The sequence below is a fragment of the Micropterus salmoides genome, unplaced genomic scaffold (assembly GCF_014851395.1).
Source record: "Micropterus salmoides isolate LMB-PRFRI ecotype aquatic unplaced genomic scaffold, ASM1485139v1 Ms_hic_scaffold_19, whole genome shotgun sequence".
In the NCBI taxonomy this organism is placed as follows: domain Eukaryota; kingdom Metazoa; phylum Chordata; class Actinopteri; order Centrarchiformes; family Centrarchidae; genus Micropterus; species Micropterus salmoides.
The window spans coordinates 3,794,425-3,809,050 of record NW_024041039.1 but is presented as its reverse complement, the minus strand read 5'-3'; the positions used below and the strand labels follow the sequence as shown (position 1 = coordinate 3,809,050).

At 40.9% G+C, this 14,626-nt stretch overlaps 1 protein-coding gene across 1 annotated transcript in view; it reads right to left on the bottom strand.

Moving 5' to 3' along the window:
* The window catches only part of akap6 (A kinase (PRKA) anchor protein 6), a 235,522-nt gene extending 224,283 nt beyond the window's left edge, over positions 1 to 11,239 (bottom strand). Inside the window, exons 1-2 of the mRNA XM_038728683.1 lie at positions 10,946 to 11,239; positions 9,738 to 9,909 (exon numbers count right to left, since the gene is read on the bottom strand). Of these exons, the coding sequence (XP_038584611.1) occupies positions 9,738 to 9,909; positions 10,946 to 11,178 (405 nt within the window). The 5' untranslated portion in view covers positions 11,179 to 11,239. The remainder of the gene's footprint in view (positions 1 to 9,737; positions 9,910 to 10,945) is intronic.
* Positions 11,240 to 14,626: the final 3,387 nt, after the last annotated feature.

Below are 14,626 nucleotides of genomic sequence, written 5' to 3'. Positions count from 1 at the left end.
CCCACAGGACAAAGATGTATTGTAACACACACACACAGTGACGTCACTAAAAGGTCGGACTTGTCACTTCCCAGAACCAAGCTGTGATCCAACACATCCCATGACTACAGACACACATAGAACACATTGCTGCAGCTCCTCTTTTTCTGTGTTGAACGCTTCGTTTTAGCTGTGGAGTGATACATCTGGTCTCTGATCTTTCTGTCTTCAGTCTGTGAGTTCTGAAGGTCAGTGAACTTAAGTCCACTTAAGTCAAATGAAACCAATAACAGATGTGAGCCTAATGCATCGATGTACCATCAATGACAAACATGAACTGACTTCAACTACAACTTTAAGCAAAATTAAAAACACACATAGCAGGGTGGTTTCTTTGACCAGAAGCTAGTAAACCTACTGGATAACATGCATTTTGGAGGATATAATTTTAGTCAGCACGCTAAATGTATTCCTCACGCTCTCATTAGCAAACTACAAACATGTTAAAGCTAAGGAGGTACCAAAATAAAATTCAAGGCCCTTAGCTGAAACCGAACAAGTACATTCACGTTTTCCATTTATTTTGCCTTTTTTTACCACTGTATAAATTAAATATTTAAAATGTGCTTTTTCCTCAGTGTTTCCCACAGGATTTGGAGACTATAGTGGGGGGTCCTTGGCCTGAGAGGGTCCGGTAACGTAAAGTACATGAGTCCATTTACTTTTAATGGACACATGTAATATGTTTTATATTTTTCTGTGAATATAATCCAATTAATCTTATTTCCATCCTGTATAGACGCCTTATTTTGAAAACCGGACGTTGTCACATGTGTTTCCTCCTCTCGTACGGTGTAACATGAAGACTTCACAGCCTCTCTTCAGGTAGGACTCTCATACTGCAGCACTTGTCTTTGTAAAGAGACAAACTGACCGGATAAAGTCTCTAACCTTCCTGTCAGCTCGCTCTGGGTAGCTTCAGTTACCATAAAGGCTTGAATACGTGTGCACTCCAAATGTAGGTGCGGCTAGCTTCTCAAAGACGAGTGACAGAAACACTCAAAGCGGGTCAGAACGTTTGTTGCCTTTTCTAAGAAGTCAGCCACAGATGGAGCGGATGTGCTCGGAGACAATTCAGCAGAACAGCGTCTGCAAATGGCGACTTTTGCGTCTTCCTTTGACACTGTAAAATGCTTCCTCTCACTGCCGACTACAGAAAGTGATGTCTACAAGACGAATACAAAAGATACGTGTTAGGTGAAGCAAGACGAGCGTGTGGAGAAAATAAATAAATCACACAATGAATGTGCCCTCACGTAAACATCCCTTTTTGACCCACGAGTTTGTGGTACTAAGAAGATCCAAAGAACTAAACGATCCTTTTGGGAATTACTGCCTCAGCTGAAAACCAAACAAAGATGAGGCAACAACGGATTTTAAATGTCAACATTGAGTCGTGTGACTCGTGTATGCAAAGGAGACATGCTCTCTCTTTGATTACAGCAGCAACCAGTCCTTGTTTACCACGATGTGACGGAAGCTGTAAACAAGCTGTCGCAGCCTGAAATTTGTGTTTGATCAGTCAGAACATTCAGGGCTGCAAACTCCGCCCCGACAGAGTAGGGACTTCATGAAAGGACTATGACTAGTTAAAAACAGGTTCCTCCAGGGGGGAAACACAGGTACGGTTTCAGGTTTCAGGTTTTATTTGAAGCTTTCTGGATTCCTGGAAACGATTGTTCAGTGGGTTTAGGGCTAAAAGAGACAACACACGAGTTGAGATATGAGATTCAGTGCCTGTTCACGGCAGTGAGTGACTCAGCTACAAAGACAGGAAACAGAAAACATCCTCTCTCTCTCTTTTACGTTCTCCTCACTTTCCCATCAGCGTGACTCCTGGTCTGGAGTGTCTGGAGCAGTTACTGGACACACGACCGCTGCTGCCGTGTTTATTCACGCACACGCACGACGTAAACACAGAGCGCTGAGGAGAAAGGAGAGCTAAAAACAGCAGCGAGGAAAAACAAGAAAGAGGAGAGAAGATATCTCCTGCAGTACCGACAGAGCAGCAGCAGCCTGATGAAGAGGAAATATCTGAGTCACTGTGTTTAAAAATACACACTCATCAATAAAAGATCCTCCTCGTCGACTCCAACTGAATAAAACAGCATCTTTATGAATGGATGGATGAATGAATGAACAAACAGCCCTCCAGCTGCTGTAATGGTTTATGTTCTGTTTGGAAGCTGATTTGGCGTCAGATTTTTTTTTATTTTTTCTACCAGCACTTGAATGCAGCATAGACTGTCCTGTCCTCCATGTGGCACCAATAAAGTGTCAGAATTTAAATTTTAGTAGGAATCAAAGTTTCCAGGCTTAAGGGTATTAAAATAATACTGATAGAATGATGCAGCCATTAAAAACATTGCATGTTGTTTTAATATCTAACATATTATTAAACTGGAAGAACCATTCAGCTTAAATGAAGCGCTGGAACAAGCAGAGAATATTTGTCTAAATTCTAAAAACAAAAGAGGCTTAAATTTAATTATATGATTAATTTCAAAGACTCACATACACCGATCGGCCATTACATTATGACCACTTACCAAGTCACCTGTCAGTGAGTGGGATATATTAGGCAGTAAGTGAACATTGTGTCCTAAAAGTTGATTTGTTAGAAGCAGGAAAAATGGGCAAGCGTAAGGTTTACTACTGTAGATTAAATTGCTGAAAAAGTTGATTCTGGTTCTGGGTGTCAGAACACACAGTCCATGCCTCGACGGGTCAGGGCTGCTTTGGCGCCATAACATTATGACCAGCAGGTGGTCAAAAATGTGATGGCTGATCAGTGTATTCTTGTGCAAACACATCACAAAGCTGCTGCAGCATAATTAAGATAATCCACACCAGTGTCAGTATCCGCACAAACGGTCATTTTTCAGTCTTTATGTGACATCTTTATACAGAGAAGTTAATTGTGAATTAAACCAGAAAATATCAGGGGCGTTCAGGTGCCTGTCCTGCTCCTGTGGACGCGAAAACCTGTCAAAACGAGTGCTACAGGAAATCAATACTAACGCTAATGTTTTCTGAGGTAATTCCCCTTTAAGAGCTAAATAAAGAGACTCAGCTTTTAAGGGATTTAAATTCTTCACAGACAGAGTGAATTAAACATGAAGCGGAACTGCTCTGTTCATGAACCAGACCGAGACGAATCAGAGTAAAAACTCTTCAAACATTTTTTTTTTCTTCTCTTACATAAGACCCACTCGAGATGAAAAAGAGGAGTGAAGGTGGACGATGAAGTTGACTGGTCTGGAAGGCTGCACACACTTACATAAATAACTGAAGGGTCAACTGAGTGACCTCTGGAAGTCTTTACATAACACCAAGGCCGTGGAGAGAGGAAGGGCATTATGGGTAATTTACTGCCTGAGGTGAGACAGTTGTATAGAGTGATGTTCTGCTGTCTTTGTGAATTCAACACGGACCTGCTCAGAGGCATCAATACATGTTTGCATGTTAGAGATGTTCTACTGACTTTGGACACACAAAGGCCAACAAGACAGAACCATCAGAGCGGACCTGCCAGCTGTTTCCCCTCATTCAGAGCTCGGGTTCAGACCATATTAAGTCAGTTCCAGCTCGATTAAGGTCTTCCTTGATTCCCAAAGAGGGATGTCAAGCTTCGACTCTGGGCTTACCGTACTACAAATTTTTTATGTTTGGAGAGTTAGAAAAATCCAAATTTGGACAACTTTAGGCAAACTGTGTCTACGCCACCTGAGCGCCTGCAAAGCAGACTCATCTCAGCTCTGTGACTCTGTTTGAAGCTTTGAAGGTTATTTATGCAGGGCCCAGAGCAGAAAAGTCAACAACTGCAGTAATCTGTGTTAGGGATGGCTCGATACCACTTTTTCCTGTCCGACACAGATCTTTGACCAACTTGATAAAGTCTTTATCCTTCTCTTAAACAGCAAAGCTTTTAATAATGCATTTGTATGGATGCACTTTGCTTTACCTAGCCAAAAAACATCATGCTCAAACTGTGAAACAAATATTCTACTTCCCTAGAGAAAGAAATACACAGCCCACAACATGACTAAGTTATGCAATATTGCTGTTTCTTTTATTTCACTTTCTAACTTTTTGCAGCATTTCTGATTGGTCAGCACCATTTCAAACACTCAAACTGAAATTTAGAGTGCAACTTTGTGCAAAAGCTTTAATCTGAGTATTAAGAAGAGCAAAGGAATTATACACCAAACAGCCATAACATTATGACCAGCAGGTGGTCATTGTTACGCTACGAGGGCAGCCGTCTACAGGTGCTGGTCATGTAATTAGGATATCATCAAAAAGTTGATTTATTTCAGTAATTCCATTCAAAAAGTGAAACTTGTATAATGTACACATTCATTCCACACAGACAGATATATTTCAAGTGTTCATTACTTTTAATATTGATGATTATAACTCACAACTAATGAAAACCCCAAATCAGTATCTCAGAAAATTAGAACATTGTGAAAAGGTTCGATATTGAAGACACCTGGTGCCACACTAATCAGCTAATTAACTCAAACACCTGCAAAGGCCTTTAAATGGTCTCTCAGTCTAGTTCTGTAGGCTACACAATCATGGGGAAGACCGCCGACTTGACAGCTGTCCAGAAGACGACCATTGACACCTTGCACAAGGAGGGCAAGACACAAAAGGTCATTGCTAAAGAGGCTGGCTTTCACAGAGCTCTGTGTCCAAGCACATTAATAGAGAGGCGAAGGGAAGGAAAAGATGTGGTAGAAAAAAGTGTACAAGCAATAGGGATAACCGCACCCTGGAGAGGATTGTGAAACAAAACCCATCCAAAAATGTGGGGGAGATTCACAAAGAGTGGACTGCAGCTGGAGTCAGTGCTTCAAGAACCACCACTCACAGACGTATGCAAGACATGGGTTTCAGCTGTCGCATTCCTTGTGTCAAGCCACTCTTGAACAAGACACAGCGTCAGAAGCGTCTCGCCTGGGCTAAAGACAAAAAGGACTGGACTGCTGCTGAGTGGTCCAAAGTTATGTTCTCTGATGAAAGTAAATTTTGCATTTCCTTTGGAAATCAAGGTCCCAGAGTCTGAAAGAAGAGAGGAGAGGCACAGAATCCACGTTGCTTGAAGTCCAGTGTAAAGTTTCCAGCCGTCTACCAGGAAGTTTTAGAGCACTTCATGCTTCCTGCTGCTGACCAACTTTGCAGATGCAGATTTCATTTTCCAACAGGACTTGGCACCTACACACAGTGCCAAAGCTACCAGGACCTGGTTTAAGGACCGTGGTATCCCTGTTCTTAATTGGCCAGCAAACTGGCCTGAACTTAACCCTATAGAAAATCTATGGGGTATTGTGAAGAGGAAGATAGATATACATCCATATACACTAGTCCCATATACACCAGCACGTACCTTGAGATCCTCGGGCAGAGGTCTGTTGTCTGTTCCAGAGTCTCGACTGAAAACTAAAGGGGACAGAGCGTTTGCTGTCAGGGCCCCGAGGCTCTGGAACAGCCTGCCCGAGGAAATCAGGTCAGCTGAGTCCGTGAACTCTTAAGCCCCCTTCTTAAAACATACTTTTATAGGAGAGACTTTCCCGATCTTATTTGACTTTATTTTATCCCTTTTATTTTATTGTATTTTACTAATTTTATATTTATCTGTATTTTAGTCTTTTCAATTTTTTCATGCTTTTATCTTGTATTGTTTTTTGTATTATTGTCTCTTGGGTATTATTGTCTTTACACTTGTTAAAGCACTTTGTAACTTGTTTTTGAAAAGTGCTCTACAAATAAGGATTATTATCATTATTATTATTATGCGATACGCCAGACCCAACAATGCAGAAGAGCTGAAGGCCACTATCAGAGCATCCTGGGCTCTCATAACACCTGAGCAGTGCCACAGACTGATCGACTCCATGCCACGCCGCATTGCTGCAGTAATTCAGGCAAAAGGAGCCCAAATTAAGTATTGAGTGCTGTACATGCTCATACTTTTCATGTTCATACTTTTCAGTTGGCCAACATTTCTAAAAATCCTTTTTTTTGTTATTGGTCTTAAGTAATATTCAAATTTTCGGAGATACTGAATTTGGGATTTTCATTAGTTGTCAGTTTTAATCATCACAATTAAATGAAATAAACATTTGAAATATATCAGTCTGTGTGTAATGAATGAATATAATATCCAAGTTTCACTTTTTGAATGGAATTACTGAAATAAATCAACTTTTTGATGATATTCTAATTATATGACCAGCACCTGTGTGTGTTTCACTGTTGCTGCTGTTTTGATCTACATGTTAATGAGACTGTGGGATTCCCGGCTGAGGATTGGCAACTTCCAGGGAAGTTCTGCCTGATCCCGCCTCCCACTTCGGAGATCCCCGATTGGAGCGGCTCCATCCAACAAACTAACATTTGCTATTGTCAGAGACAGCAGATGGGGATTGCAATAAAAGTGTTTAAATAAAACCAGTCATTTAGCTGACGCTTTTATCCAAAACGACATATTATAATATAGTTGCTATAGGCCTATGTCAGAGTTCGCATTGGTGGATGTGTCACAGTGGAAATCGAACCCAGGTCTCTCACACCAGAGGCACCTGTGTTTGTTTATGTCTTTATTGATCCCCAAAGGGTTAATTTTTTGTTACAGATACTCGCAAGACATAAAGGGAATAGAACTAATAGTTGAAGAGAAGATCATAAAGTATAAAACTCTAAGAATATAATAATAAATGATAATAAATGTGGATATCTACAGTAGCTTATTAACAGAGGTGTATTGATAAATAGCAGGAAAGATACTCATTAAAAATCCTTAACTGAGTAAAGGTTAAGTTTTTTCAAGAATGATAAATTCTCACATTTGTTATACATCAAGAATTCTATTCAGAAATATTCTGCTGTTTTGGGTTTGAGTCGTTTTTTGTTTTTTTTCATGAATGACATCCACAGCCTTGGAAAAATGTGTTCACATGGAACATTTGTTGCTGGCATACATTACTATTCTTTTGCCATCTGTTATGGCAGAAACTTGTGTCCTCTTCTTTTAATCTTTTTATGTATGATATTCTAATATTATTATTACTATTATTATTATTATTATTACTATTCTCGTGATGTCTTATCGATGTATATGTATAGTGTTTTTTATCCTTAACCTTTCCTCTCCTATAGTCCTTATGTTAGTCTGTCCACATTTTCTAGGGTTTAGTTCAGAGCTGTGAGATTGTTTTGGTGTTTTCCCTCTCTTGTTGTTCCTCTCCTCTCCTGGAAGGTTCATTCAAGGCTGAGAGAGGATCTCTGTTCCCCAAAACATAGAAACCTAGACTGTGTAAATGATTATGCATCCCTTTGCTCGAGGCCAGACTCCCGAAGCTGCCCTAGGCAGCCGGTCTCTGGACCAGCTGTATATGTCTTTTAGTACTTCTCTGTTTATTCTCTTTTGTTAAATAAATTCTTCAAAGACGGCGGTTTGTTGTAACTCAATTCTTTGCTCAACCCCTCACCAGGAATATAATTTCCACAACACCATCATATACAGGTGTGGATACACAGCACGCCGCTCCTGTCAATAAATCAAAGGTGCTTGGAACAAAAGCATCTGTCAAATATTTTTAACCTCTACAGTTGCATCAGTACTTTGCACTGTGAAGGATATGTGTTCCCACACCAGACTTCGGGATCTCTTAGGCTAAGTGGATTCGCCGTCTTTATCTACATTATCTATTATGTAGGCCAGGGTCCATGATTTCACATTGTTTTCAAAGTGTGAGGCGGGCCTCCCTAGGGGGCTCCAAACAGTTTCAGGGGAGGCTCAGTGAAAGTCAAACAATATTACATTACTTATTGCATTAGTTATCAAAAGGAGATCACATAGAAGAGCCTACATGTGTGAGAGTTCAGAGATTCAGTAGTTTTTGGGAACTGTTTCCCCCACATCAGAGTCAGAAACTAATAAATGCCTTCGGACAGACCTTTTTTAAACTCTTTGGTGTAGTCAGAAGTTATGTCAAACAACAATATTAGGCTATTTTGGCTCAAATGTTGAGTATCTAAGGGATCAAATAATATAATCATGATCCCAGAGGCATCCAGGAATTGATTGAAACTTACCAAGTAAACTAAAGATGTGGTGGGGGGGTGGGTGTTCCCAAACATATAGGCTATAGGCCTATATGTCACTAAATTTATGCACTAAATCTGTCCCAAATCGCTGTCTCTCACTGGCCTATCAATTAATGCACTAATATCTAGCCGAACTATCACTGAAATTGCACTGTCAATCCCTCTATATGTAGCTGTCTCTCGAAATATTTCTTCTCTCACCAAAACCCTCGAAGTTGGGATGTGCGTGTGAATCGAGCGTAGACGCGGCAGGTGTGCCACCTGTCGAAACAGGGGTGAAACGCACCGAAGCCTCTATTCACCACGGTCACGTGACACTGACGTTTGGAACCACGCTTTAGAGCGGCGTTTTGAAACGTCTGTGCTTCGGGATCTCTACACAGCGTCGACACGTCAGCATCGAGCGTCCCATCCTTAGTTAATGGTAGTTTTGTTTTGCGAGACGGGCCACATTCACCTTCTCGTTAGCTGTGAGCTTAATTCCTGTGTTGCCAGTTAGTGTTCACTGTGAGTCGGTAACACTCCTGTCTCAAAGTAAGTGATTTGTTTTATGTTAGTCTGCAGAATTGGGCTTGGGTTCAGCTTACCCCTGATACACCTTTAGACTTTGTTAGTCATTTGCTGTATTAGGTCCACTAGGTTTAAGGGTGCTGCGCTCCCGGTGTTTTTGTTAAGTTTGTAGTTATTAATCCCTTGTTTAGAAGGGATCTCTTTTGGTTATATTCATTCTTTGCTTTTCTTTGCCACTTGCCCAATTTCGGTTCTGCCTTTTGTTTGTTTCCCCTCTGTTTAATAAATAACCTTTCCACTTTACCAAGTACATCTGGTTTTAGTTTATGTCTCCCCTACCCCTAACAAGCGGGGACATAAGAGTCATAATATCATCTAGCCATCACAATTTGGCCCTTGTCAAAGTCGCTCAAATCCTTACACTTGCCCATTTTTTACTATGAGGAACTATGAGGACCTTGCATACAGTGGAACACTTGCTTGTACACATTTAGTATAGTTATTTTGGAGATGAAATGCCGGTTCAGCAACATGTAACAAGGTGTAAATGTTCACTTAAGCGTTAAAAAACCCATATTCTTAACCACAGAAAAGGGCTTGGTCATCCAGCACAATGAATCGGACAGAGACTGAAAGTGATTATCGGAACTGTGCATCCCTAATCAGTACGTCTTTGCACAGAAAGAGGCCTGGAATTGGATAATAACGTCCTATGTATCTAACTATCAAGACAGCGGAGAGACCCAGAGGACACCTTGTAACATTTGAACAAAAATAAAAATAAACTAGAGCCAAAAGGACATCAGCAGACAAGCTACTAGGTGATGGCAAAGTGTTTACTTTCTGTCTGTCCCACACCCACGGCTCAACCTCCAGCATCATGATGCTACTTAACTGACATGTGACAGTGACTTGGTTTCTATCATCGGTGCTTTGGTAAACAAGTGTGCGCACTGCATTGTGGGATGGCTCTGCTATTTGCATGAAATGTAAGTAGCGCTGTGAGAAAGAGATGAACCAGGCCAACCAGCAGAGGTAACAGCTGTGAAGGAGGAAGTGTCCGTGTCTACCTTGAGCTGCACCAGGTGGACGTCCACGTGTCTGTTGTCGCTGTCTTGTCCCACAGAGTGTGTGAGCTGTGTGACTCTGTCGCTGGTCGCTCTCAGCCACGTCTCGATCTCTGGTAGGTGGAGGACGACCTTCCAGTCGGCTCCAGTGTGGAGGGGCGGAGGTTTCTTTGACCTGAAACAACACATACTCTATAAAATATATATGAAGACTTACAGCTCAACCTCAACACCTTTGTGTTAACAGGTTAAATGACTACATGTAATGTGAAGGGGACAAAGCCACAGAAATGCTCTACCGGCAGTTTTAGCGTCGTTTTAGCTAATTGGTTGGTTTTACTGCTCAAATTTTTACGGTTCAGTCTCAGTAGTCTCATGAAGGCAGGTGTTCCCATCAAACAACCCTCTATCTACTAAGTGTCCAGCAAAAAACAGCAGGCAGACACAGTTAGAGACTAGCTGGTGAAGAAAGTGGAGCCTTTATCAGCTAAAGAGAAAGATATGTCCCTCCGGAGCTGGTGGAGACCAAACCAGAGCTAAAAAGAGAGAGTGAATATTGGGTTTACATTCATCAGATGGACACAAACACAACTCCAATGGGATGACCATGTTGCTCTGTGTCTGCTGGGTGTCTACCTCTAGCTAACTTTGCAATAACATTAATCCAAACCAAGTTTGGTTGTAATTTCAAAGCTCTGTGTCTTTGTCAGCTTGTAGTAATGACGCATTAAGTATTGGTATAAGCTATTTTTTTGTTTTATAAATCCAACAAAAGCTAGAACAGGAGCTCTAGTTAAATGTTTTTTTTACACCTAAACCAACATAATTTCATCTAATGTCTTAGACCAGTGGTCCGCAGCCTTTTTTACTTTAGGCCCTTCAAGGTGAACAAATGTCTACCATCCTAACGACTCCCTCACTCTGTCTGTATGTCAACCAAAGATTTCCTTCTCAGATAGTTAAATGTGAATTGTTTTTAAAGACCCAAAGAGGTTAAAACTACCCAGAATATCACACTATACAATATGAGATTAGAAATTCAGAAGTTTTTCAGCAGAAATCTGCTTTTTATCTTATGAATCATTTAACAATGCCATTGATTTACTTTGCAACACCCAATGTTGGAAACCACTGATTTAAACTATTTGACAAATTAAAAAACATATAACTCAAAATATAAGTTGTTGTCCTCATCACGGCTTATTTGTTACCTCTGGCAGGGGTCTTGCCCCAGGTGAGGTCCTCCTCCCGTGAGGCTACCTCGGCTGGGGCCGGGCGAGGAGGCCCCGTCCTGCAACTGGTGCTCCAGGCCCAGGCTGAGGGGAGCGTTGGAGGCTGCGGTGGGGGAGGTGTCAGGGTCTAGGGTCGGTGTGACCGGGGTGACAGAGGTGACCATTGGGGACGGCGGCTCAGGGGCCACGGGTGAGAGAACTACGATGCTCATGGCGTCAGAGAGGGACAGAGAGGTAGCAGATTCCTAATGTGGGTGGACGAGACTCATTGGAGTAAACTGGAGAGAGAGAACAAGAGAGAGACAGGAATATGTAAAGGTCAATCAAAATACAGTTTATGAGTTTAAAGTTTATGAGTTGAGAAAGGAAAAGAAGAACTTTCGCCGGCGCTGCAAAACGTCACCACATCACATGACATTTAAACCTCGCGGGAGCAAGGCGGCTGCAGGCGGCGAGTCCGGCGGCCGACATTTGCAAAGAAAAATGCCGCGAGATCAGTCATTGAACACAGGCCACCACAGCCCATTCTACCTGATGCAGGTAGAATGTGTCCAACTTGACGGCACTGTTTTTATACCCCGCCCCTGCAGTCACCTGCAGCTCATGTTAGTCAGCAAAAGTCATCTCGAACGCACCTATGTCTTGCTCAAGGACACTTCAACATGTGGACAGGAGGAGCCGGCGATCGAACCTAACATTAACGGTTTTAGGGTTAAAGCTTGAATTCTGTTTAGTTAGAGTACGGGTTTGGGGCTAGTGTCTGGCCAGATAAATTAGAGCGGGGTTATACAAGAATAGGTGCTGCACTGACATGTTTTGGAATAAATATCCATATTTAGACCATCATTATTTTATGGAGATATAATTTACAGAAAACATAATTTTAAAAATGGCTAGTAAAAATGTTCCTTAAATTGCACCAGGGAATTAGGACTTATGATCTCAGCATTTCTAAAAACATTAGCACTTTCTTGAATGGCTCATAGAATCCATTTCAGTTTAGCTTTAAAGCTGAAAAATAACCTCAAACTCAACCAGAAACAGCCAAGCTTCATTTTGACCTTCTGGCAAATTATTTACAGCATCAATATAAATGCGTGACAGGATAATCTGAATGTTTTTATATTTTATATTTTAATAGACATTTTATTATATGTTAAGTTCTGTGTTTGTAGCTTGAAGGGACTAGAAACTGTGATAAATAAAATTCCTTGATCCTTGATTATTTTATTAAACTAAAACCAGATTAAAAACTTCACCAAACCAGAGTTATGATGTGAAAACTCCCCATATTATCTTCTCTTGACAGAGCTAGCTTTGAACGTTCTGCCTCAGATTTGTGATCCACTGTTTGGCCTCAAATGTTTGTTCTGACCATAAAGAAGAGTTTAAACCACAATTAACCATCAGGTTTCTTCAACTTTCACTCCGGAGCAAAAATCATCCTTTCAACTCAAAAGAAATAATGATTCGATACTTATCGTGGTAATTATTGATATCGAAAGATATGAAGCTTTTTATCGTGATAACATTTTTGGCCATATCGTCCAGCCCTAGGATAATGACTCTATGAAATGCAGAAAACATATTAAAACTGACCAAATACTTCCACAGTAGTGTAAATTGGTGGATAATGGCAGCCTGGCTACAGTTGATCTGTGGTGCTGAATGCTAAACTACTTGTACAATGCTGACTGTGACAGTTCTGAACACAGTTTACATGACTCATTGAAACACTATTAGCTTTACAGCTCGTTATAGTGTCATTAAAAACAGATGAGATGTCAAATAAAGTAGCAACAAATAAAGTGATGACGGATAAACAACAAAACAACAATTCTGTGATTTGAAATCTATGCGAAGTTTAGATGAGAACTACATAACTGTTAGTGTAACATATGGAAAGGCTAAAGATTTAAGGGTACTGTATGTTATTAGTCTACAGTTCTTATCTCTTGCACCTCTCATTTCTGTCTATAACAGTTCATGGTTCAGCATTTATGGCTCGGCAATAATCTCTTACCAGAACTGCATGAAACAAACAAGGAAATAAAAAAGGTCCTTCCCTTTAAAAGGATGCCGAAGAAGACTGTAAAAGTTCTGTCCAGGAAAACCAAAACAAAGAGAGAACAGCTACAGAATCGTGGAGATACTGGGATACTGCAATTAAAATAAATGCATTTAGGACGTTCAGAAAACTAGAGGAAAACGTGGACGTGTGACTGACTGGTTTGAATAATTTAAGATATCTGTCTGCTGTGTTTATAGCTTCTCTTGTAGAAAGATAGCTCTCGAAATGGCGTCACGGTCAGAGAAGAATCTCTACTGCTCTATCTGTCATGACATCTATAGAGATCCTGTCATCCTGTCATGCAGCCACACTTTCTGTAAAGCCTGTCTTCAGAGATGGTGGACACAGAAAACTACTCGTGAGTGTCCATTTTGTAAGAGAACATCTTCACAAAGTGATCCACCTCTAAACTTGGTACTGAAGAACATGTGTGAAGATTTTCTACTGGACAGAACTGAAAGACGTTCAACAGGGTCTGCAGATCTCTGCAGTCAACATGCAGAGAAACTCAAACTCTTCTGTGTGGATGATCTGCAGCCAGTTTGTCTCATCTGTTTGCATTCAAATTCACACACCAGCCACATCTTCAGACCCATCGATGAAGCAGCTCTGGATTACAAAAAGATACTTCAGGAACTCCTGAAACCTTCAAAGGAGAAACTGGACCTATTCAGTGATATTAAAGGAAACTTTGATCTAACAGCTAAAGACATTGAACTCCAGGCTCAAGACACAGAGAGGCAGATTAATAACGTGTTCTTGATGCTCCAGAAGTTTCTCCAAGAGGAGAAGGAGGCCAGGATGGCTGCACTGAGGAAGGAGAAGAAGCAGATGGTTCAGATGATGAAGAGGAGGAGTGAGGCTCTGAGCAGAGAGATAGCACCTCTTTCAGACACAGTCAGAGCCACAGAGGAGGTGCTGAGAGCTGAAGATCTCTCATTCCTGCAGAGATACAAGACTGCAGCTGAAAGAGTCCAGATTCCCCTGCCAGATGATCCACAGCCGACCCCAAGAGCTCTGATAGACATGAGCAAACACCTGAACAACCTGTCGCTCCAAGTCTTGGACAGTGTGAAGGAGAAAGCAACTTCCACTCTGAACCCCCCGCAGAGAAAACAGGGTCGCACCCATCCCCCACCCCTGCCCCCCACAAGGATGCACGATAATTAGTGTTTCTTTCCAAAGGATTGGTGAATTTATTATTGAAATTAATGGAGATTTTATAATCAGACTTCATATCTTTGGTGACGAGGGAACTAAATCTTTACTACTGCTGTGAACTAACTGTACACTGCTGTGTTTTAGATACGCTTATTATTATGCTTACTGGGATTATATATACACAGGGTGACAAAATAATAAAAACACCTGATACCCAAAACAATAAAGAATAAAGTGATTTACTTAAATGTATGCGTTTGTTTCTTTATGATGGAAATTCTTTGACTGTTGTTTCATTGTCATCCTCATATATATATATATATATATATATATATATATATAGGAAATACTGTGCACAAGAGGTTTTGTGTTTCATTGAAAGAATGGGAAAATTACAATGTAGAACCAAATGCTATTAATAAGTGAGG